The sequence below is a fragment of the Strongyloides ratti genome (genome assembly GCF_001040885.1).
Source record: "Strongyloides ratti genome assembly S_ratti_ED321, chromosome : 2".
In the NCBI taxonomy this organism is placed as follows: Eukaryota; Metazoa; Nematoda; class Chromadorea; order Rhabditida; family Strongyloididae; genus Strongyloides; species Strongyloides ratti.
The window spans coordinates 12,174,093-12,200,918 of record NC_037308.1 but is presented as its reverse complement, the minus strand read 5'-3'; the positions used below and the strand labels follow the sequence as shown (position 1 = coordinate 12,200,918).

Below are 26,826 nucleotides of genomic sequence, written 5' to 3'. Positions count from 1 at the left end.
TTTTAGTATAGATATTTTAAAATAAAAACATCTATTTATTGTATCAATTCAATTGTAATTATATTTTAAAAACTATTATATTATTTATTTCATAATGATATTATTATAATAGATTAATATATAAATTGATAAGAAATTGTACACTTTAAAAATTATATTTTTTTTTAAAAATAAAAAAAAACATTAGATATATAAATACATATAGAATTTATGATAATAAATTACAACAAGTATTTATTAATATTAGATTATGGTATCATTTTTTCATTTTATATCTTTATCAAGATCACATATGTTTCATAATACAATTGGACAGTTAAATGAAACAACACAATTAATATTATCAAAAAACAATTCTTTTAAATTAGAAAATGAATCAACATCACCAAATTTTTATTTTTATGCTTTAATTTTTGGAATTATTTTTGTTTGTTTAATACTTTTTTGTGTTGTTGTATGCATAATCAAATGGTTACCTAGTTGTTTTATAAGAATAATAGGACTTAGAACAGAAAGAGTAGCAAATTCAGTTAGAAAAAGTTTTCGAGTTAAGGGAACTATATTTAGAAATAGTAAAACAAAAAGAAAAATTTTTAAAAGAAATGAATACTCAGAGGAGGAAAAAAAATGTTATAAAAAATCAATTGAAGATGGTACAATTAGTGAGGAAGAAATTTTTATACCAGGTATATATTAATTATTTTATGATAATTAATAACTTTTAGTACATAATTATGGAAAAAAAATTCCCGAAATACATATTAATTCAACTGGTGACTTATTAAAATCTTCATCAAAAAGAGGAGATTCAAAAGAAAAAACTATAGCACATAAAAGAAATTCAAATGAATGTAGTAAGACAAAAATTATACGAGGTAAATTTTGTTAATATTATACTAAAATTTATTCATATTATCTTATTTATCATGCCAATTATCTTACTTATATCATATTTCATCATTAAAAAAAATTGTTATAAAATATCTTTGAAAAGAATTGTATCAATTTACTATGATATACTATTTTTTTTCTTAATTATTTGACACCCAATATAAATATCATAAATACTATTATCAATTATTTAAAAAAAAAAGTATTTTTTTTTAGATAAATTAATTCTTATATTATACGTTTATTTTTGTCTATATTTATTTTTTTTTTTTTTATAATAATGGTAACTCAATTATATGTTTTGTATATTTTTTTTTACTTACTATAATTAAGTATATGGTTAAATTATAATTATATAAATCTTTTTTTTATATTTTGAAGGTTAATATAAACATTAAAAAAAAGGTACTATCATTAGTTTACAATCTTTTTTAATCATTTTATTATTTTTATTCTTTCAACATTTTATTCTTTTTATTATATTAACCTTTTCTTATCATTAATCTTCTTTTTATAATTATTAATCTCTTGTAAACTATTTTTAGTTTTACTTTCTTATATTTTATCATTTTCTTTAGAAATTTTAATAAGGTTTTTTTTTTCTAATATAAAATGTAAAAATTTTTTTACTAAAATTATTTATTTTTTTTTTATTTATTTTAGTTAATTAACTTTATTTTTGAAGTTTTTATAATTAAAAAAAATGTTTTTTTGGTAGTATATAAATATTAAAATTTTAACAAATTATATTAATATTCAAGTATAAAATTAATGAAGAAAAAATATTTTGTAAGATATCATATTTAGATACATAAATTTTTTCTTATAACATGAGAATTTCACATTTTATTTATTTTAAAATATTTTTATACTTTATGAATTATATAATTATTCTATAGAACTTTTTCATTTTATTAAAAAATTAATGAATTCAAAAATGACCTAAATGGCTTAAGAGATGCGATAAACATTTCATTTTAATATATGTATATATATATCTTGGTTTTCTCCATAATGTCTGGACAATACATAATAATAAATAGAAGATAATAGAAGATAATTGGAGAAAAAAGTTTTTAATGACTAGTTAAAATTTTTAAATAATGAACTATACATTGTAATACTTTTTTATTTTTTCCTTCCACATTTTTCTAATCACTAGATTATTCTTTATAAATATATTTTTATATTTTATTTTATAAGAAGGTTTAATTTTGACAATAGAGCTATAATTTGTTATCCTTAAAATTAAATAAAATAAAAAAAAAACAGATGAATTTTTATTTAAATTTTAACAAATTTTTGTTAATATTTAAGTAAAAGAAAAAGTGTAATAAAAATCAAAATCTTTATATAATTATTTTAACTCCCATTTATTTATCTATTTATCTTCTTTTTACCCCTTGGTTATATATAAATATACACTGAATCGAGGTAATTTTAAATTATCTATATATCAATACTTTTATAAAATTGATAACTTTTTGTTAAAGTATTCATTAAGTATCAAATAATAATTCTTTATTTTGTAAAAGTATATAAATATAGAATACATTAATATAATAATATATATGTGATAAAATAATAATACCTAAGAAAAAAAAAATTATTAATAGATTTTGTTGCATTAAAAAAAAATATATCATATATTATAATACATTAAATATAACAAATTTTTTTTTTTACATTATTCTTGGAGCCTTGTTTATAGATTCCGGAAATGCCTGTCGTCAAAGGATTACTAAGTGTTAGTGGCTTCATTAATTATTAATGTAATCCACACACATCAATAGCCATTATCTTGTCTTTTAATCACTCAATTTTAAAAATATCTCTTTAATTTTTATCACTTATTTTTTTAAATCTTGTCATGTTTAACACCTTCCTTTATTATATATTGTATTATTTGCTTTACATTTGTTATTTTAAACCATTTTTTTTGAAAAAAAAAAGTTAAAATATTTAAAAAAAAAAATTTTTAACTTTTGAAACTTTTTTTTTTTGAAACATAAAAATGTTTCACCTTGTTTGAATTGAATATTTTGAAGCATTTGTAACATGACATTTTTATTAAAAAAAACCATCTTTAATTTTCTTTTAATACTAATACATATTATATATATATGTATACAAATTATTTAATATTTATTAGCCAAAATATATTTTTATATTATATGAAATAAATTCACTGTAAGTCATGCTAATTACTACATTCTTTATCCTTTTTCTAGTGTATTATTTATAAATACTGAAGATATTTAATAAGGTTGCTTTTATTTGAATATTAAAAATATTGTGATTAGAATACAAAATATTTTTTTTATTTAATTTATCATATTAAAATATTTTTTTATTTTGTCTTACATAATAACAATTTATTTCTTTTTTAATTTTAATTTTTATTACTTGAATTTTTTTTTTTAAAAATTAAAAATTAAAGACTTTTAAAAGTATTATTTTAAATTAAAAATTTATTTATTTTACCTATACAATTACAATTAAATATTTAGTATATTTGCAAAAGTGATATTTAAGTATTATATTAATTGTAAGATATTTTTCTATAACATATCATTTTTCAAAAGATATCTAAAAATGGTTTTTTAAATGATATTGAAAACCATAAAATATTTAACTATTAATTTTACCTAACACTTTTTAAAAATGAAATGAAATAATAACAAAGTCATTTGTAATAGGTCAAATATTAAATATATTACGTAACTATATTAATGTCACTTTAACTTATCATTTGATATACAAATTTTCTTTTTACTCCATTTTATAAAATATTAACTATTCATACTTCAAAGTGTATATTGTCTTTAAGAATTTATTATAATAACTTTTACAAATTTTTCTAACCAATGATGAATATTAATAAAATGAAAGAAATAGCTAAAAAATGTTTACTTTTTTTTTCTATTATTTTTATTAGCAATTTACTAGTATTAACTTTTACAATACGTTTCTAAATTAACTTTTGCACTTTTAAAATATATATTGGACTTTTATTTGAATGATACATAATGACGATATAAAAAAATAATTATATTATTTCAATAACTTGTCTATTCATAAAATAATAAATATTTAATGAAATTTAGTTGGCAGAAATTATTTTAATGCATACCAAGGAATTTTAATTCCCACAGTTTCAAAATAGAATTATTAACTTTTCAAAGTGCTCCTTAAATATTTTTTTTTTATAACTATAATATTTTAGATAGTTTTTTTATTAAAAAAAATTTTATCTATCGTTTTTTTTAAACTAATTTTTTTTTATATTATTTCTTCTAACACATTCATCATTATCATTCATTATATATAATATTTAGAATGTGCAGGCACCATAGAAACAATTATGATAAATGATAAAAAAAAATATTTTTATAAAGTTTAAAATTTAGATTGATGAGATTAAGAGTGATTTTAAAAAGTTTTCTCACTTATTATGGCATCTAAATAAGTTTTATTTTATAAAAATTTATTTGAAACTATAATATATAATTATTCTTCTAGATTTTATTTCTTTTTTTCTTTATTTATATCAATTGTATTTTTAATAAACTTTAATACGTCTTGTAATAATTATATATGTTTAAAAATAACAGACATATTTTTTTTTTAGATTTGGTTTAAATAAATAAGTAAAAAATATATATTATTGTTGAGATATTTATTGTTTCTAGTAAGCTTTAATTAACTTTCTTAAATATATATAAAGTTTTTTTTTTTAAAAAAACAATTTTTTAATTAAAAAAAAAGTAAATAAACAAACTATATATATTTTATTTTTATAATAACTTTTTAATAAAAGTAAAATGTACTGATTAGTATAGAATTATGTAAAGTTTAAAAATGTTTTTTTTTAGTAAAACAATTATACAACAATTTATATAAAATAAATAATTTATATATATTTTATGTTTATATTAAAATATATAAAATTATTAGAAAGAGAAACTTGACATATCATTTTGCTATAAAATATATCATACATAAGTTAATACTTTAAAATGATAAAAAAAAAATAAATCACCATAAATGTTTGGCTATTTATGTTTGTTAAAAGAGTTGATATATTGGTAGAGTAAAATGTCAATAATCATTAAATGGTTGTTTTCTAAATTTCCTCATAACTATCAATTTTTCTCTTTTCCAAACGTTAAGTTGGGGTGATAACAAAAAAAAAAAAAAATTAAAATCACAACAACGTCCACACGGACATAACGTCCCACAACAGCAGCTTTTATTTAATCATCTCATTTACCACTTTTCAATCCGTTTTCGCTATCAATCTTCTAACAACATCATCTATAATTATTCCATTTCCCTATAATATAAATAAACTAAATATATTTTATTCCTCATCACATAAAAATTTTTATAAAAAGCGTTCTTTAAGATGAAAAGTTTATAAAAGTTAATGAGGTTCAAAATATTTTTATGATTTCATTTGTTCTTTTATCATTATTTCTCCCTCTTCTTATTTTTAATAACATAAAAGTGTATATTTATTACCATTCTAAATCAACTAGAAAGATTTTTATTTAATTATTTATATTAAAGTTTTTATTGTTTTATTTTAACCTTAAAATATGTTATCTTATTGATCATTTATATAAATTTATTATTATCATAAAAATATTTTTCATTCTGATATGTCAATTATATATAATATTTTTATCAATATTTATTTTATTTTATTTTTATAATTTCTAGATTTGTTTACAATGACTTCTCATAATGAAATTATGCCTCCATGGATGGAACATCGAATAACAACAGATCAATGTGTTGCAGCAGCAGCAGCAGCATTTTTAGGGGGACAAAATGGTAATGCAAATAGTAAACAATTATCTAATACAAAAATGAATCCACTTGGAGTTTCACTTATAAGAACATCTTCTGATAAAACACAATCAAGTTTTGGTTCTAGTTTTTGGCATAAAATAACACATAGAGATAAACCATCTTCTTTAACTTCTAATAGTGGAATTTTAGATATACATAGAAGTAATACTATAACAGAAATTACAGATAGTCCCGGTAGTGTAGTTTTTTTTGATAATGGAACAGATGAAAAAAAAAATAAAGAAATTGAGTATGAAGAAAGGAGCGTTTTTAATTATCAAGTTCCAAGTGAAAAAATTAATAATGATTGTTTGCGAGGAACATTAACTTTTCTTCTTAGATATGATTTTATACATAGAGTTTTAATGGTTCATGTAATGAGAGCTAATGGATTATTAATTGGGGTAAGAATTTTATTATTAATTTTTTTTTTTAAAAAAATTTATTTTAAGGATCGTACAATTCTTGATCCATATATTAAAATGTATCTTTTACCGGAACGTCGTCATCATTGTAAAACACGAATAGTAAAAAAATGTGTTGATCCAGAGTATAATGAAATGTTTTCATTTGATGTACAATATAATAATTTATCTTCAAGAATGCTTCAATTTACAGTATACAGTTTTGATCGTTTTACTAGACACGGGTTAATAGGAAATGTTATAATGCGGGATTTATTTGAGAAAAGTGATTTATATAGTTGGACAGAATATACATTACCAATTGTTGGATCTCAAGAAAAGAATGATTTTGGTGACTTACTTCTTTATATTACTTATAGTATTAGTGAACAAAAACTTTTTGTGACTGTTGCAAAAGCATATAACTTAAGACCTATGGATATAACCGGTGCATCTGATCCATATGTTAAAATTGATCAAATTTATCATGGTAAACGAATAAAGCAAAAAAAAAGTAGTATTAAAAGAGCAAATCTTAATCCTGTATATAATGAAAATTTAGAATTTGATTTACCATTACATGAAGTTAGAGATACAAATCTTCTTATTCAAGTAATGGATTGGGATCGAATAGGAAAAGATGATTTATTAGGTTGTTGTATATTGGGTAAAGATTCACCAACCAAAGAAGGTTTTAATCAATGGTCTGATTGTTTTTCATTTCTTGATGCAACACGTTTTAAAAGTTTTAATACAAATATTGCCAGTGGGAACATTGTAATACATGATGGTAGTATAGCTACAAATGGTTTAATACCACCTTCAAATACATCAGGTCCAAGTTTGTCTGCTTCCCTTAATACAAACGGTTACTTTTCTACAAAGTCAATTGGTACATGGCATAGTTTATTAGATGACATTCCAGAAAATTATAAAGACATTCCAAAGGCTAAAAAAAATAGTTTTAAATAAAAAAAAAACTACTACTCAATGTAATTACTCATTATTGGAATGTACATAAATATCTTTTGTTTCAATATTTAATTAAAATATAATATTTGTAAAAATCTACACATATATTTTTATATGAAAATAAATTATTAAAAAAAATATCTTACATTTTTTTTTATTAAATAAAAAAAAAAAACTAAATAAAAAAATAATAACTTTAAGATATTTATAAAAGATAGAAATTAAAAAAACGTCATGGTTAAATATATATAAGTCTTTAAAATAATAAATTATAAATATAATTCTTTTTTCTTTTTTTTTTAAACTTTAAGTACTTCTATTTCATTAATTTTTTAATTTAAATATTTTTTATTGAATTACATTCTTCCTCCTCCTCTTCTAACAATAAACATACGGTTTCTTCTTTTGTTCTACTTATATTAACATTGTCATTTTTGTATCTGATAATAAAGTTTTCTTCAGGGACATTATAATAAATAAATCTATAAGAAAAAAAGTAATAGTTAATTTGAAGCTTAGAATGTGTTCAAAAATTTAGTTTTAAAAAATTAAAAATTTTTATATTTATTAATTTTAATATATTTAATTTAATATTTTAAATTACACACTAAAAGTTTTAATAAATGTTTAATAATTTTTTGATAAAATATTCATTTATTATACAAAAGTAAATAAATGAATTCTTATAATTAATATTTAGATTTTTTTTTGTAAAAAAATACCTTGTGTAATTTTTTATTTTTTCTATAAGATTAAATTTTAAAGCCATATAAGCTAATAGTATTATTAAACATAGTAATATTAACAATACTTTTTTTTCAACACTCCAAAATAATATATTTTTCGAAGCATTTTCATATAAAATATTTATTTCTGATTTACCAAATAAATTAAATATTGGAATTGTTTGATTAATAATACTTTCTATTATAGTTGTATTATATGTTAATGAATTATTTGATTGAAATACAACTAATTGATATGTTGGTTTAATTGTAGGAGTCATTGTAATTCTAGAAAATGAAATACCATATAAATTATTATATAACTTTTTTATTTCATTTATTTTAACTAATGAAAAATACATAAATTGTTTTACTGAATCACTTTTATCAATTTCAAATAATATAGATTTTCCACATATTTTACAACAATGACCTTTAACTTCAATTGGATTCCAACAATTCATTTCACTAGGATTTTCACATTTAATAAAAGAACATATTTCTTTCATATACTCATCATCTAAATTTGAATTTTCTTCTAATAATAAATCTTCTACAAATCTATCATCCATATTTCTATTTACATGATATAATGAATATCCTGTATGATTAGATATTTTAACTTTTTTACCAACTTCTTCCCATTGAAAATATCCTTCTGTTGTCTTGTAAAATTTATCAAATGATGATTGTGTCTCGAATTCCTATAAAAAAAAAAATAATATTTTATAATAATTTTAACCTTGTAGAGGATAATCTTTTTTTATTTAATATATTTTTAAATAAATAAAATTGTTTAACAATCAAAAAATATTAATTTTTTTCAAGTGAGGCAATTTATTTTATTCTTACATATAATTAGTACTATGAAGAAAAGTATTCATTATAAGTATCTGTTTATAAAAAGTACGTACCACTTATATATGATTAAATGTTTTTTTTATCATATATTATTTAGTTAGAAATTAATAGTGAAAATCATAATTTTAAAAAGAATAGTACTGGTAAAAAAAAATTTTTTTTATACAAGATAATAGATATATTGTTATACTTTTCAAGGATAATAGTATTTACAATAAATATTTATAATTTATTAAAATTAAATTATAATGGAAAAAAAAGTAATATAATTTAACATTATTTTTATATTCTTTATAATTAATAACAATATAATAATGGAAAGATAGACTATTTCATTTTTGAAGTTATATAAATAAAATTTATTCTATTTTTAGAAATTTCAATTAAATATTAATACATATCTTATTTTTATACATCCTAGTACAGTTTTTAATTATTAATTAAAATAATTTATTTAGGTGATAAAAAAATCTTCTCACATGAGTCATTTATAATAATGATAGACATTTAATTAGTATTTAATTTTTATTTTTTAGTATTTATAAAATAAATTCCATTATAATATTTTATTTTTATTTTTTTTAATAAAAACAAAAAAGATTTAATTTCTTCATTTAATAAGCTTTATTATATTAAAGAGATGTACATTTACTAAAAACATAAATAAATAGCAAAACTAGGTTTAAAATATATTTTTTGACAATATCTTTCTCCATTTTTCACATATTATATGTTGCAAATTTTTTTTTTTTATTTATTTTAAATATCATGTATGTATATATATATATATTTTTTTTTCCATTTATATTTATAAACTTTTCAATTTTTATTTTTCAATAGATGTAATAAAATTTATCAAATATTAAAAGACTTTTAGTAAAAAGTTTTCTTGATCAAATTACAATGTTTTTAATAAAGGAAAAATATATATTTTAAAATGTTTAGTTAATAAATGTGATTGCAAAATGTTTATATAATATTATATTATATACATCACCTAAAAAAAATAGAATATTTTTAACAATCTTTTTATCTACCTTAATATTATTGTTTAAAGTTTAAGAAATAACAAATAATGACATTTTTTTATTATTGTTCTTATTAATTTTTTTATCTTTACAATTGGTATCAATCAAAAATTTTATCTTTTTCTTTTTTTTCTATAAATTAATAAAAAAAAATAACTTATTTTAATATTTAAAGCATCTCACCTTTTTGATTTCTTGTTTATTTATAATAGAAAAGAGTAAAAGGGTGTATTTTGTGAGAATTTAAGAAAAAGAGAAGAATAAATATTAAATCAAAATATTCACTTTTAAATATTTCTTTTAAATATTATTTTGAAGATGGATAGAAATTCAATACTACAATTGCATCATCTTCACACATAATGAAGAACTTTAAAAGAACAACAAAATTAGTATTTATGTGTTACTTTTTAAAAAAAAAAAAAAATTTTTAGATAAAAATTTTTGCAAATTACCACTAAAAATAGTTAAAGTTTCAATATAAAAAACGATTTTTCAAAATTTCATTTTTTTTATAATATGTTTTACTTCCTAAACTTCTTTCATGTTTTGTTTTTATTTTTAAATGTTTTCTATAAAGGAAATGATAAAAAAAAAGTAGTAAAATATTCTAAACTTATTTTTATATTTTATTGACATTTATGTATTCTTATATATATAACTGTTTAATTTTGTTATAAAAATTAAGACTCTTTAAAATAAAAGTAATCTTTAATATTTGACTTTTATTATATTTAACATTAAACTAAATATCATCCTTAAGTAAACGATTTTAATAAATTTCACAGAAATTTAAAATAAATTTGCTTTTCTTCACATTAATTAACTATCACCATTTCATTAGGTAGTAAAAGGAAACTTTCAAATATTAAAGTATATACAAAAGATAAAAATTAATTACAAAAATATAAATATTTTCCTCATATTTATTTTATTTTTCCCCTTTATTATTAAAACTATACAGAATATATAGAGAGTATCACAAAATTTTTATAACAAATAACTATTCATTTAAGATCTTGGGGCTCTTAACAAGCTTGTCTTTACTTATTCTAAAAATCTTATCATTATATATATATATTTTTTTTTATATATTTTTATTTAACCATACTTCCAGTATAATATATTAAAGTTATTCAATCTGATACGATATTCTATAAAAATTATTTTAAACATTTTAAAATCTTAATTTATTTCATACAATTTTAATAATACGTACATATATTTTTTTTTGTTCCAAAAAATTAAAATAACTACCACCTGGTGGTTAAAATAACAATGATAAGAAGTGTAAAGTTTCTTTTTGCAAAAATGATAGAAATTGGTAACAATTGTTGTTTAGTAATATATAAAATTAATACCATTCAACAAAATTTTTTTTAAAACATTTTTTTTTTTGAATTCTTAAATATAATTATATTAATTGTATATTTTAAATAATTGCTTAAATTAGATATTATTTATTTTACTATAAATGAAAAAAGTTTTTTTTAAATAAGTATAGATCTAAATTATAAATTTTTATAAATTCTGTTAACTAAAAAAAATTTTTAATTTTTGTATTTTAAATCATTTTAAAATTATCATACTTTACTCATTTAAAATGTAAAAGAAGTAATAGAAGTTTAAAAGAAAGTGAAAAACTTCAAAAAAGTATGTATATTTATATGTATCATTAAACGAATTTTCCTTAATCCTCTTCCTTCTTCAACAACAACCCTTCTAAGTATAAGTTTCTTCAAAATTCACAAAGTAAATTGTAATATAATCTTTTAAACAATAATTATTTCTTATCTACTTATACAATAATATTACTCCTTTAATAGTAATAAATCTTATCCTATTTCATTGTCCTAAACTTTTAATTTAATGTAAAAATCTTAGCAAACTTTTATTATAATATAATATTTCACTTAATTTTAATGTTTTAGTAAAATGTAAAAATATACATAAAAATTTGTCTACAAATCTTTTATTAAAATCTTATAAACCACATCATATATATTTTTTTTAATTTTAAATTAATCTTTTTTTTTATATATACATATTTATATATTTATTATGCAAATAAAAAATAAAATAATTATATTTTGTTGTTTTTTATTTTTTTTTTATATTATTATCATTTTATTGTTTGATTTTCAAATTTTAATATCAAACAAATATATATATATATATTTATGTACATAATATATCATGGTTAAAAAAAAAAAATTTTAAGTTGACCATATTACTCTAACTTTAATTTATATTTTTTTTATGTATATCTAATTTAAAAATTGTATTTGTGAGAAATTCAATTTCTACGTGTGAAAACATTTCACATTAAATGTTTAGGATGTATAATTATATATTACTTCCATTTATTATTACAAGTTCCTTCCGTTTAACTTTTATTGTAGTGAATGAGCATATTCTATACCAAAATCGCTTTTAATAAATAAATTTTTATCATTTTTAGTTAACTCTCTTTTTAAAAGTTTAGTGAAGTTAAATTACCCTAAAATTATTAAAAATTAAATTAAAATATAGTAAAGTTTTTAAAGAGCTCAAAAAAGAGTTACTTTATTCATTGTCAGAGTATTTTTTTTTTTTTTTCAAACCTCTTTAAATATATATCTAATTTACCGGCATAAACACAAACTATTATTAACTTATCTTATTTAACAAGTTTTATTTTATCTTTTTTTTTCAATAGTAAACTATATCTTCCTATCACACATTATTTACCAATCCTTTGTTTATTTTTCTACAAAGATTTTTTTACATCTATATCACTTACATATCCTTTTCAAAAATTCTTTTTTAAAGAATATTTTAAAAATAAATTAAGCATAATAAAGGTATTATATATATAAAGAGATACATTATAAATTTAATATATATATATTTTAAAATAATATTATACTTGAACACTTTAAATTAAAAGATTAATATTTAAACTTTATAACAAATTTTAAATAAAATTTATGCATTTTGATTTTACAAATATTAAAAAAAAATGTACTTTAATAAAATGAAACTTTTACATATTTTATAGTAAACTTTTAATATATTAAAATTTAAATTAATCTTAAATGTATTTTATTAATTTAATTTAATAAAAAAAATTTTTTTTTTCATAACTATTTCTTATAAAATACTATCTTATTAATGTATCATTTTTAGAAAAATTAAATTAGAGAAGAAAAAAATCACTAGTTATAATATTTTAAAACTAATTAATATAAATAAAACTATCAAAAAAAACTTTTTTTTTAATTAAAAAATGTTTAAATATTAAGTATAATTACTTAGTAAATCAAAAATTAATAAAAACAAACAAATAATATAATAAATTTTTTTTTTATAAAATCAATCGAAAATGACTTCTGAAATTGTGGAAAAAACAGATTTAATTCATTGTCGTGAAATATCACCATATCCATTATCATATGTGTAAGTAACTAATTAAAAATTTTTATAATAATTTTACTATAATTATTTTTTTTTTAAAAAATTTATATTTTTTTTATTTTAGAACATTTTCAAAAATAATTGCTGGTTATTTAACAATAGCAACAATAATGTTAGGAACAATTGGTAATATTTATTCTATAAAAAATATACGACTATCAAATTTTGATAAAACTAGAGGTGTTGGCTTAGCTATTTCAATAATTTCATTGGCTTTCTGGGATACTATTCTATTATGGGGAATATTTTTTTATTATGCTATAAATGCTGTCTTATCCCCGGGAATTTTTGAACCATCTACTGTTGAGATTGTCAAACATACACATTTTATTGCTCAATTTTCAAATACAGCTTCTATATGGTTTGTTGTATCAATAACTGTACAAAGATATATTGCTTCAAGAGATCCATTTACAAATAGAAGAACTAATAGACTTGGTACACAATCATATAGATTTTACTCATCAAAAGATTCAAGAAAATTTTCTAATAATTATTCATCATTTGAGACTGTTGGAAAATTATTTAAAATACCTGTTATAATAAGTGTTGTAGCATTTCTAGTTAATATTCCAACAATGTTTGAATTAGAAACATATGATTGTTTAAATGTTTCAAAACATTTAGTACAAAGAACAATAAAAACAACAAAATTACGAAGTAGTGTATATTATTCACTTTATTATAGATTAATATTTCGCTTAATTTTTGGTACATTTGGACCAAGTTTATTTATTTTTTGTCTAACAGCATTAACAATAAAATCATTGAAAGGAAGTAATCGTACTAGAAAACAATTATTTGAAATGACTGAATCAATGATAGATCAATTTAACTCAAAGTAAGTTATATTTATTTATTAAAAATAATTTATATATAAAATAATAATAATATTTAATTAAGAGAAACAATGCAAACAGTAATATCTTTAGTTTTAATAATTAAATTTCTTTTCTTTCGTTCCTCTCAATTTATATTAGATATTTGGGAATTAGTTACATTTTTACAATATAATGGACAACCAACATTTTCACTATTGTTTAATTATTGTAAAGATATTTCAAATTTTTTAGTAGCTATAAATAGTGCTACTAATTGTATAATATTTATGAAAGCATCATATTGGATAGAAGGAAAATTAGCTAAAAGAATTTCAGTTAGAAGAAAAAATAAACCATGTATTTTTCAAAGTCTTCAATTACAAAATAAAGCATTTATTTTAAAAAATTCATGGAAAGAGATACAAGAAATGAATAATATGAAATTTGGTTATATATCATTAAAAGCAATGCTTCAAGTTGATCATTCATTAATAGTAAAATTAACAAAACTTAGTGAATGTGAAGAAAATGAATTTACACCTTTACAAAGTGTTCTAATAACTATACCATCTTCTGGTGTTGGTCATAAAAGTTCAATACATAATTTAGGTGGAAGAAGACATAGATATATTTCATCAGATGAAAATAATCTTGTTAGTTATGAATATGAAGTAAAAAATACAACTTCATTAGAAGAAATAACAAAATCATCTACTTATCTTAATATTGCAGCATCCATTAGTGATATGCTTGAGACTGTTATTAACATGTTAGTAGAAAGAAAGAATGAGAATGAAATAAAAATGTACATAAGAAGAATAGGATTTTTACATTATATTAGAGGTATTACATTCAGTAATATTGCATGGAAAGCTTTTAAAGAAAGTACACTTAAACTAGTTAATTTATGTACATTCTCATCTGAATCTGTATGTTTCATTATATATATATATTTTTTTTTAATTAATTTTTTTTATTTATTAAAAAAATTTTTATATGAAAAAATTAATATTATATTTTAGGAACGTCATCAAACAGTAGATGCTTGGGTAACTTTTATATGTTTAATAATTGTAGAAATGAAAATGGGTCAGTGGGAGTCTGGAATTAATGTATGAAAAAAAAAAGAATAAAAAGATCTATAAATTTATATTTACGGGTGTTTATATATTATATATTAATATGTGTAAACATAAAATATAATAAAATATTTACTTTTATAAACTTACTTGATATCTATTTATTAAACGTTGAAATTGTATCATTTTTCTTGTTTCAATTTGTGTAGCATCTCCATATGGTATTATTATAGTTGATTTAGAATCAGGAACACGTTGAAAATGTAATAAATTATGTGTACTTAAATATTCTGTATAATATTCTCTTTCTTTGATTCTCCAATGCATTGAATCATAAAAATTTGGTTTTCCATGATATAAATTATTATATACTTTCTTTTTTGGAATATTTGTTTTACGACATTGCCATTTACCTTTTTTTCCAATTTTAATATTATCATCAATATATAGAATACCATTAACTGGTAATACAATAGATGAAGCTTTAAAATTCTGACTAATAGTTACAATATTTGTTATATTTCTTTCAAAAGTAATAATATCATTATCACATGGAAATTCATGATTTTTCCACCCTAATTGTGCTTCAAAATCATTTGAGAATATTAATTCATAAGTATAGTAAGAAAATGTTACTTTAATTGATAAATTAATAATTAGTAAAAATAAAAATAATAAATTATTCATCCTCAATTTAAATAATTGATTATATTAATACAAAACTATTCTTTTTAATTTAATTTTCCACCCTTCATATCAAATAGTTTCATATTTCATATAAACAACAAATTTTTTGTTTATTTTAATGTTAAAAAATAATTTATAAAGTTTCATTTTTTTTTAAAATCTTTTAAAAAAATTACATATTTAAATATATTTTAAAGAAATAAATAAATAAATAATTTTACATATATTTTTTATATAAACATGATTAAAACTATTTAAAAAAATACTAAAAAAAATTAATAATTTAGTAAATTTGGTAAATTTTAATAAGGATAAATTGATAAAAATGATATTTTGTTAATGAAGTGAATATAAATATGATTTTTTTAATCATCATTTAACGGCATTAATGTATGAAACATTGCAACACTTCTTCTTGGTGTTTGAAGCATATCCTGCCAATGTTTTAATCCTATTCCAGTTGCACAATTGCCTATAATTACTTGTCCTATTGGTTCATTAGATCCTACTCTGTCATAATCTGAGACAGTTATTTGTAAATGAACTCTCTAAAAAAAATTTTAATATTAAATTTATTGTATAAAGAAATATATTTTATAAATAAAATAGTTTGTTTTTATAAACAATTTAAATATAACTGTAACTATAACTATAAAAAAAAATTTTTAACATATAAACTTTCCTGCATCTTTTCTGGTGGTATTTCAAAACTGAAAGACTCATTATAATATGGATTTAGTGTTTTCATTTTTATTGTTGTTTTTTTCTTTTCTAATCTTTTATTTTGAAGCATAAGATAAATTTTTACATATGGGTCTGATAAACCTAAAACATCCATCTTTTTTAAATTTTTACATTCCATAACAACAACTGATAGTTTATTTTTGTTGGGAACATATCGTAATGCTAGGCAAACTTCACCAAGACGATTCTCTGGTGGTGATTCAATTTCATCAGTTCTTTCAATTGTTGTTGCTAAGTCAACCTTTCCAAGAGGCACTGACACCTGACCAATAGAATCATGTTTACCAAAACGATCAAAATCAAGAATATTTAAAATTAATGTTTGCCCACTACATTCATTATATGGTATCTATAAAAAATAATATTATAAGTATTTTTTTGATAAAAATTAAAATATTTACCTTAAATGTAAATGATTCATTAAAGACAGGATTTAATGATTTTCTTTGAATTTTTGTTTGAAATTTCTTTTTTTTATCAGGCATTAAAAATAATTTAACATATGGATCACTAGTTCCACCTAAATCCATTGCAGGTAACTGTTCAGCAGATATAATTGTTACTGTTAAAGCATTCTTATCAAAATCATAATCTAACTTATAAGTTAATCTTCCTAAAAATTTTTTCTCTTTTTCTTCGTCTTTTTTTTTCTGTGATGATGATAACATTTTATTATAACCTATATATTTTAGATAATTTTGAAAATATTATAAATGAAAAAAATATATATATTTTATTATTTAGATAATAAAATTAATTTTTCCTATAAATAAAATATTTTTCATAAAATTTAGAAATAAAATATAGTATAAAAAGTATTTTAATTGTACTTAGTAAAGATTCTATCATGAGTAAATGAAATTTGAATACTACATGTATAACTTAAAAAGAATTTTTACATACTATAAAGATTTTGAGAAATAAATATTTTTTGATAAAAAAAAAAATAAATGACAAATTGGATATTATCTTTAGTTACTAATTTATATAATAGAAAAGCATTAATTTTTATATATATATAATATATTTTTTCAACATTTATGTTTATCTATTTTAATGAGTATTAAAATATTAACAAAAAAAGTAGTTTTATATGAAATAATATTGAAAAACATAAATAAAATAAACTTTTGATGTTTGATAACATTAAATTAATATTTAAAAAAAAAGAAGAAATGATGCTTATTTGAGAAAAAAAGTAAACATTTATATCAAAAAATGGCATCAAAATTGAAGTGAGAATAATTTTATTAATAGATATATATATATAAAATATATAGATATGAAAATAAACTTGTGCAAAATGCTTCCGCTAAATAGATAAAAATTAAATATAATAAAAGTGGATTTTCAATGTTTCTAGACAAATTAAAATGGATAAATTTTAATTTTTCTACTATTCATAATCATGTTTTGTTTGAAAAATTTTTCTTTTTATTTTTATATTTTATACTTACAAATATAGAATAAATAAGAATAGATGTTTTAATGAGTTTAAAAAAAATATATATATAAAGAAAACATTTTTATTTATTTATTTAATTTTATAAAATATATTTTATATATATATATATATATATATATATATATGTGTATGGAAATGATTAATAAAATTGTATTAAAATAATTATTGATAAAATTTAAAATGTTATTTTTTTTAAGTAAATATAAAATATAACCTTAAGAAGAAATATAAATATTTTTATTAGTTTGATATGAATTGAAAAAGAGAGGGAGAATTATTTATCTCGCGCAAGAAATTGTGGACTACTCTTATCAAAACACTAAGTATTGAAAAAGATGAATTGGGTATATATATAGTTAGATATATGTTAGCATTAGATAATATTGGAAATGATAACTTTTCTTATTTTTATGAAACAGTACCATATTTTATGTATTAAGAAGAAGAAGAGAATAAAGCAACTATTCTTGGATAGGGTTTTTGTTGTGATGATTGTGAATAGAAGTAAATTATCAGAATGAATGTCAAAATTTTGCAAATATACATAAATTATACAATGGACAGTTGCCAAAAACTCATTTCAATTTTACAAATATCAATAAGTTAAAAATAATTAAGATAATATAATTTTAGATACAACAACAATTCATATATCATTTTATGATAGTAATTTTTCAAATATAAAAATTTTCAATATAAATAATTACTTTATAATTAAAATATTAAAAAAAGTATCTAATTATTATAAATTTTATTTTAATTATAATATCAATTTACATTAATATATTAAATACAACTAAAATAATTAAAAGAATAATTTAATTATTATTATTTTTTAAATAAAATAATAATAAAAATTTATAAAATATTATAAACAACTAAAAATTTTTAAAAACAATATTATATTTAGATAAAATTTAAAAAAATGTCACATATAAAAATAATTATTTAAAATGAAATACGTTTAGAATCCTTAAATTATATAAAATATTTTTTTTTTGTAAATGACAGGAGTAACAAAAAAAAATGTAAAAAAATTAATCTTATCCATAAACAAACATAAAAATGAGCATATATTCTTTTTATGCCATCAAATGCAGGAGTACACAGTTTAATATATGTTATGGGTATTATATATGTTAAAAACATTTGAAGATGTAACAAAAATTCGTTCAAATGTATTATATATTCAGTTATAGTAATATGGTTGTAGTTTTGATATGTGAAAAATAAATATAAAAGAAGGTATGTATATAAATAGAAATAATAGGGGGAGTAAAATATTGAACAATATAAAAATGAAGTTACATATTTATATGTGTACCTCTTTTTATATCTTTAAGTGTATATATTGATGTTTTTTAACAACAAAAAATACATCGTAACGACTTGAAAATGGTTGAATAAAAATAAAATGTATTTCAAAAGGACACTGTTAAGAATTATCATTAAATGTCAATTTAATTTTTAAATAAAGTTTTTTTTTACTATATTTTTTTTTGGTTCCAAACAAAGGTTCATGGTAAAAAATTTCATATTATTTTATAAAATAAAATAAATTATATATATTGAAATGAATAAAAAAAAATATTTTATTTATAAATAAATATTTTTTTCAAAAAAAAAAGTAAATTTAATAGAATAAGTAAAAATTTAAAAAAAAAAATTTTAATAACTGTTTTTTGTTATAGTGTTTTATCTTTAAAAACAACCTTTAATGCCATTTTGATATTTTTTTTTACAAAAAATATATATATATTTATAATAATGCATTTAGCAATATTATTTACAATCGATGTTTTATTTTAAATAAATAATATTTTTATATTATATAAAATAAAGATATATTTTATCAATCAGTTATAGAAAGTATAAAATTTAACTAATTTATTGTTAAAATATTATCTATAAAAGTAAAAAAAAAATTTTTTTTTTGTTGTTTTAAAAAGCATTCAAATTAAAAAAAAAAAAAATAGAAATGAAAAACATAATAATATTATATATAATATATATGTATATATATAACTGATTAAATTAACATTCTATACCAAAAATAATTAGAAAGCAAAATATAAGATAAAATAAAAAAAACAATATTTTATTAATATTTAATTAGAATTAAAAAATACTACAAGGAATATGTTTTTATTAAAATGATGTTAGTTAAGTACAAATAAAATGTCAGAATTTTTAAAATAACTTTAGTTTTTTTTTAGTAATGATTAAAAATCTTTGTGTAATTTGTACTTTTAAATTTCTTTATTAAACCATAACTTTTTTGTTATTAATCAAAAATAATATGAATTGCTTTTTAAATATAGAAAAAAAAATTTATAAGAACTTCAACATAAATAAAAAAAAAATTATCCCATGAGAAATACATTTGATACCATGAGTAGATATTGACTTATTAAATAAATAAAAAATTTCTTTAAATGTTATAATATAGTATATATAAAAAAAATACAATCATATTTTTAATTTAATAGAAAAAAAAAACAATACTGATAGGTGAATATTTTATTAAAAAAAATATTTAAAAATTTTAATTATTATATATGTAATGATAGGTTTCAAAAATTTATATAAATATATAATATTTTCATAAAAATTTTTAGTCTATACTGTAATATAGCATAAAAATATAGTAATTATTTATGTATAAAGAGTAATTTTTAAAAGAAATGAATAATGTTAAATCTTTAATTCTTATGTTAATGTCTATCATTTATTTAAAATTAAAAATTTTTTACCATTTTCTAAATAATAATATAATTTAACATAATTAAAAAAAAAGTAAAAATAAAATAAAATATTTTTAATATTAAATAGCATTATTATCAGTATTAGTTTCATTATAATTATTTTTTGTATTATTATTTTTTGTCCATTTTTCAGGTTCTGTTTTCATTACAATAAGAAAACCAATATTTGATATTACTGTTAAACTTCCAATAATTGTAAATAAAGCTTTCCACTATAAAATATTAAAATAATTTTTCATTAAAGAAAATTTATAAACTTACTCCTTCAATTTCAAAATTTGGCATTATTATATTTACTAAAGATGGTACCAAGAGTAGTGCAACACTGTTAGCAATAGAAGCAATTGACATGACAAAATGAAAATGTTGTTGTGAAACAAGAAGACATGATTTAAATATTGCTACAGATGCTGACCCTCCTAAGATAATTTGTACTGAATATAAAATAACATCAAGAAATTTATATTGAGTAGCAAAAAAGCCTAATATTAAAAATGCTATACCTGTTGTTATTTGACTTGTTCCTTGAAGAATTCTTAATACAACAGGTAAAACACAAAAATTTTCTTTATCACTTAAAAATCCATATAAAAATTTAACTCCTATTCCAAAAAAATATGGAAATGATGTTATCATACCTGTTGTTGCAACATCATATTCTAAAACTATATTCATATATATTGCTGCATATTGCATCCATAAATGCATACTTAAGAAATATATAAAATATGTTATATTTCCAACACTTAATGTTGGATTTAGAAATACTTTTTTATAAGGAACTGGTTCTTTAGAAGTTTTTCTTTTATCAGAACTACCTTTTTCTTTTTTTATTTTTTTTAATTCTTCCTGTGATACATATTTTGAATCTTCAGGATAATCTTTATAAAAAATAAAATAAATAATAAGAAAAAATAATGATATTAATGAGTGAACATAAAAAATACTTGAACTACCAAAATTATTTGTACATAATTGTGATGATAAGTACATTGTTATTAATGGTGCTGTTTGTCCACTGGTACTTAATGTTGTCATATAAATACCACTTTCAATTATTGGTGCCCATGCATATGTCATTGATCCAAGACCTGGTAAAGCAATTGCCCAAGAAAATCCTTGCATAAATCTTATACCTAACATAATAAAATAATTTGTCATTAAACCAAAAGGATTTAGTGCTGTTGAAATTAATGATATCATTAAATATAAAATAAATGTATTTTTTGGACCAATTTTTTGATATAAATATTGAATTGGAATTGTTCCAACAATATTACCAAATGCAACTATTGAAAAAAGAAAATTCATTTCAGAAGTATCATAATTAATAAGAGCAGTTTCATTTGTGCTAGCATCACAAACAACAGCAAAATTTAATGTAAGAATATTTGATATTAAACAACAATATGAGAATAATCCTATTAATAAAATTACATAACGAAAACCTGTCATCATTTACTAATATGATAAAATGATATAAGTGAATTGAACAAATTTATACCAAAAAATTAATTTATTCTAAGAAGATAATTTTTTTAAGCAATAATATTTTTTTACTTTTAATATTATAAAAAAGGAAAAAAAAATTTTTCATTTTTAATAAAATTGAAATAACAAAAGAATTAAATCAAAAATTTATATAAACTTTATTTTATCTCTAATGAATATTGAAAAATGATATATGATCTTTTTAAAACTACTTTTTATACTTTATTATTATTTAACTATTTTATTAAAGGTTATGATAAATTATTTAAAAGATTATATAGTACACATTAGGTATGAATGAAAAACATATTATAGTTTACTTTATTTTATAACTATTAAATATTCTTTTTTTTTTAATATTAATTTTAGATTAATGTTAAGTAAAATAATTAAATATAATTGTCCATTCCATATATGAGATTTAGTCAAAAATAATAAAAAATACTGTATTATTTTAAAACAAAATTTGTCTTAATCTTATTTTTAACTTATGATAAAATTATCTTTTCAAACTTTACTCTATAATCTATTTTAATAATGTTCTTAACTCTTTATTGTTTTTTTTTAATATGTTTACACATATATATTATTATATACTTTTATAGACTAAAAAAACTTTAAATATAAAATCATTTAACAATACTATATATACACTTCATTTTTCCCATAAAAAAATCAAATTAAAGTATGTCATAAAAAAAAATAACTTATAATAAAAGTTATATTCATCATATAAAATATTAATAAATGAAAGTATTTTAATTTTTTATTAAATAAATTATTTTTATTATTTAGAAATATATAAATTAAGATAGCTACATTTAAATGTTAGAAAAATTAAAATTATTTAAATATCATACATAAATTATTCTTTCAAAGTATCTAATATAAAATTATTAATAAGATTAATATCTTATTATGCCATAAATGCAATATCATTAAAATAAAAAATTGGAATTTTAAATTTCTAATTATTTTATAGTAGTTTTTTTTTATAATAAAATAGTACTATTTTTAATAGTATATAATAATTAAAATTATATTTTTTTTATGTTTACTTATTATGATAATAAAATTTTTTGAAGAAAAAAAAAACCATTTTATTACAATAAATAAAAAAAAATATAAAAAAAAGAAAGACTTATTAAAATTTAATAAATTATTTTTAAAAACTATAAATTTTTGTTAATGTTAATAGGAAAATCAAAATTAAATTCAAGAAAATCATCATTATATATTATAGAAAGAAGTTTAAGAAGAAATGGATTATTGTATAGTATTTCTCTTTGTTTTTCATGAATAATTGTTCCATTAGTTGCATGAAAACTTTGTGAATGTTTAAGTTCCCATTTGATGTAACTTAATTTATTTTCTGGTATATTTCGTGAACGAAACACATTAAGTAATTGTATATAAAATTGTTCATTTTTCATAGATTCATATTTAACTTTAATATATTTATTTTTATATTTTTGATATTGGCATAACCTAAAGAAGACTTTATATAATGATAGAAAAAAAAAACTTACCATGTTTGTGGAAAAAAATGATATTTAATATGAAAAGTTGTTTCTTTTTCTCTATGAGAATAAGCTTTTAATGTTTTGTATAAATTTTTAAGAACACATTCCATATTTCCTTTACAATGATAACATGAACTTAAAGAATTAGTATCATTCATTCTTAAGATACATAAATGTGTAAAACCACTTAAAAATCGTTCAACAGGATTTCTTATTATTACAATATGTTTCCATTTATTTTGAAGCTCCTTAAATCTTCCTTTATTAAACTTATTAGATATTTGGTTAAAATTTGATGCAACAATTTTACTACTACATGCTCTTGATGCCCAGTAATCTTCATTAAGATGTTTATGTTTTGATAAAAAAAGTTTATCATTATATAAATAACATATAATAGCTCCAATCATAGAACTAAAATTTTTACCAATACTACAAACATTTAATTTATATTTTGGAAGAACAAAAAAATGATTTTTTTTAGATTGTGAACTTGGTAAACATTTGTAGCCTTTTAATATGTTATTACAAGAGACATTTTTTTCTGATGATAATACAAAATTAGATAATATATTAATATATAAAAAAAGAATAATTATTAAAATACAATATAACTTCATATTATTAAATATATAAAATAATAAATAATACAATATTGTCATTAATTTTTCTAACTAAATACAAAAGACAGGTTTTGGCTTTTATTTAACAATTTCATGTTTAAATTGTCGAGTTTTTATGCTTGTCTTATCTTGATATATATGCCAATGGGCAATAATATACAATTTTTTTTTATTTATTAAGGAAAAAAATAATGATATTAATTTTTATTGCTATTAAAAGTACTAAAAAATTACCTATAATAATGCTTCTCTTAACCTAATTAGTATAAATAGACTATCTTCTTTTATAAATATGTAAATTAATTTAAATAAAATTTTTACATCATCTTACTATTGTACATATTATTTAAAAAGAAAAAAAAAACTTTATTATTCAATTATTTGTTCCAGGTATACTAAATTAAAGTGAAGTAAAAAATAAAACTTTAAATGAATATTTATATATAAAAAATTATAATAACAAAATTGATAATATTTTTAAAAAATTATTTTTTATATTAGATGTAAAAAATAATTATTTTGATTCCATATAATAAAGTTTTTCTTCTTTTTTTTTCAATAAAATCTTTTTATCTGATAATATACATATTTATTTAAATTTACCTCTATTTAAAAGATTTATTTTTGTTGTACAAATAAATATATATTTGAAGATATTGAAACAGATAAAAAAAAATTTTTAATTTTAATAGTTGTTTCTTGTTTTAAAGAAACTTGTTAAATATATTGTTAAATAAATATTTTTTGTCTTCAGTAAATCAATGAAAATATTTAATAATAATTTTTTTTTACAATTTATTATTAGCTAATAAATTTTTAAAATTAATTTACTAAGATATATATAAACAAATTAAAATATTTAACCATAATAAACAAATTATTTTTGTCATATTGATGATGTTTTAATTTTACAAACTTGTAAATTAAATTATAAAAAAAATTTTTTAATTGATTATAATTTACTTAAAAATGAATTCTTTTAAAAAAATTTTTACAATATAATGAAACAACAATTGCTATGTTAAAATATTTTGATTATCAAAGTACAAAAAAACTGTTCTTTATCTTAATATATTAATAATTTAACAACAAGTACTAATTCATCTGTATAAAAATTATTCTCTTCATTTACAATTTAAATTAAAGTGCATTTGTGAAAAAAATCTTACATAAAAAAAATATAAATAATAAAAAAATGTCAAATAAATTTGTTTCAAAATAGAAAAAAAAATATTATGAAATAATTTATTTATAATTTATATTGTTATCTTTAAAAAAAAACTGAAACTGATATGGTTAAACTAAACTAAAAAATATTTATATGATAAATTATTTCAAATCATTTATCAATGGTAGTGGAAAATCAAATTCCTTATAATCATCATAGAAAATTTTTGAAATTAACTTTAATAATTTTGGACTTTTGTAAAGAGTTTTTATATACTTTTTAGTTTCTGTTTTGTCAAATGTTGAGTGAGAAATTTTTGTTGTTAGTAAAATTTTTTTTATAAATTTTATCTTATCTTTTGGTACATTAAAATTTTCAAGTTCTTCAAGATATTTCTTATAAAATTTTTTCTTTTCAATGGAGTCATATTTAATAATTGTATATTTATCTTTGTACAAATTGTATTCGCATTGCCTAAAAAAGTTAAAAAAAAATTTAATTTTTTTAAAATTACCATGTTTGAGGATAAAAATGATATTTAATAAAATAGACAGGTTTTTTTTTACTTTCTTCAACTTTACGAATATCATTATATAAATGTGTCAAAAAGCAATGCATATTTTTTTCACATCCAAAGCAATATGGATGATTAAAAGGTAATCCAATTTTAAGAACACATAATTGTACAAATCCACTTATGAATCTACTTATAGGTTCTCTAACAATTAATAAATTTTTCCAAGTATTAAAATATATTGAATTATTACCATAACTAAATTTTTGAATTACTTTATCCATATGACGATATCTATTATTATCTTTACAAATATGTCTATCACCTGCTTTATCTTTTCTATTTTTAAATTTATCCAAAAAATTTTTTTCATCAAAAAGATAACAAAATACACCAAGTTGCATAGAACTAAAAGTTTTACCCATTATACATGTATTAATTTTATAAATATTTGTTACAACATATTCACCTCTATAAGGTTTTGATGGCATTTTAATACAAGGTTCTTTATCATTTGGTATATCACAAGAAATTATATTTTCTTTATTTGTATTGTTATAAGTTAAACCATCAATAATATTATTGTTAAATAAAAATATTAAAGAAATTAAATAAAATATCTTATACATAATTAAAAAAATAAATAAAAATTAAATTATTACAAATATATATACATATCTTTTTTTATCAACCATGTCACTTAAAATATAAATAATAATAAAAAAAAACAGGATTTGTTGATATTAATTATA

General features: G+C 18.0%; 8 protein-coding genes across 8 annotated transcripts; 2 read left to right on the top strand and 6 right to left on the bottom strand.

Moving 5' to 3' along the window:
- Positions 1-292: 292 nt before the first annotated feature.
- On the top strand, positions 293-7,124 carry SRAE_2000389600 (MIP05618p; the record flags this gene model as incomplete). The annotated part of the gene is made up of 4 exons (XM_024642702.1): positions 293-686; positions 726-875; positions 5,617-6,152; positions 6,201-7,124. 4 exons carry the CDS (start codon positions 293-295, stop codon positions 7,122-7,124), a joined length of 2,004 nt encoding a protein of 667 aa, XP_024508446.1.
- A 337-nt stretch (positions 7,125-7,461) lies between these two features.
- Positions 7,462-11,336, bottom strand: SRAE_2000389500 (Hypothetical protein; the record flags this gene model as incomplete). Its single annotated transcript, XM_024642701.1, has 3 exons — positions 7,462-7,606; positions 7,847-8,553; positions 11,328-11,336. The coding sequence occupies 3 exons, from the start codon at positions 11,334-11,336 to the stop codon at positions 7,462-7,464; spliced, it is 861 nt and encodes a 286-aa protein (XP_024508445.1).
- A 1,766-nt stretch (positions 11,337-13,102) lies between these two features.
- SRAE_2000389400 (Globin, structural domain and GPCR, rhodopsin-like, 7TM domain-containing protein) lies at positions 13,103-15,133 on the top strand (the record flags this gene model as incomplete). The annotated part of the gene is made up of 4 exons (XM_024642700.1): positions 13,103-13,176; positions 13,259-14,035; positions 14,098-14,944; positions 15,038-15,133. 4 exons carry the CDS (start codon positions 13,103-13,105, stop codon positions 15,131-15,133), a joined length of 1,794 nt encoding a protein of 597 aa, XP_024508444.1.
- A 99-nt stretch (positions 15,134-15,232) lies between these two features.
- SRAE_2000389300 (Hypothetical protein) lies at positions 15,233-15,781 on the bottom strand (the record flags this gene model as incomplete). Its single annotated transcript, XM_024642699.1, has 1 exon — positions 15,233-15,781. One exon carries the CDS (start codon positions 15,779-15,781, stop codon positions 15,233-15,235), a length of 549 nt encoding a protein of 182 aa, XP_024508443.1.
- A 365-nt stretch (positions 15,782-16,146) lies between these two features.
- Positions 16,147-17,193, bottom strand: SRAE_2000389200 (C2 domain and Synaptotagmin domain-containing protein; the record flags this gene model as incomplete). Its single annotated transcript, XM_024642698.1, has 3 exons — positions 16,147-16,329; positions 16,452-16,874; positions 16,927-17,193. 3 exons carry the CDS (start codon positions 17,191-17,193, stop codon positions 16,147-16,149), a joined length of 873 nt encoding a protein of 290 aa, XP_024508442.1.
- A 3,621-nt stretch (positions 17,194-20,814) lies between these two features.
- Positions 20,815-22,213, bottom strand: SRAE_2000389100 (Major facilitator superfamily and Major facilitator superfamily domain, general substrate transporter-containing protein; the record flags this gene model as incomplete). The annotated part of the gene is made up of 3 exons (XM_024655138.1): positions 20,815-20,967; positions 21,017-21,189; positions 21,259-22,213. 3 exons carry the CDS (start codon positions 22,211-22,213, stop codon positions 20,815-20,817), a joined length of 1,281 nt encoding a protein of 426 aa, XP_024508441.1.
- Positions 22,214-23,418: 1,205 nt separating this feature from the next.
- On the bottom strand, positions 23,419-24,179 carry SRAE_2000389000 (Sulfotransferase family and P-loop containing nucleoside triphosphate hydrolase domain-containing protein; the record flags this gene model as incomplete). Its single annotated transcript, XM_024655137.1, has 2 exons — positions 23,419-23,734; positions 23,776-24,179. The coding sequence occupies 2 exons, from the start codon at positions 24,177-24,179 to the stop codon at positions 23,419-23,421; spliced, it is 720 nt and encodes a 239-aa protein (XP_024508440.1).
- A 1,542-nt stretch (positions 24,180-25,721) lies between these two features.
- Positions 25,722-26,565, bottom strand: SRAE_2000388900 (Sulfotransferase family-containing protein; the record flags this gene model as incomplete). Its single annotated transcript, XM_024655136.1, has 2 exons — positions 25,722-26,034; positions 26,075-26,565. The coding sequence occupies 2 exons, from the start codon at positions 26,563-26,565 to the stop codon at positions 25,722-25,724; spliced, it is 804 nt and encodes a 267-aa protein (XP_024508439.1).
- Between the last annotated feature and the right edge of the window lie 261 nt (positions 26,566-26,826).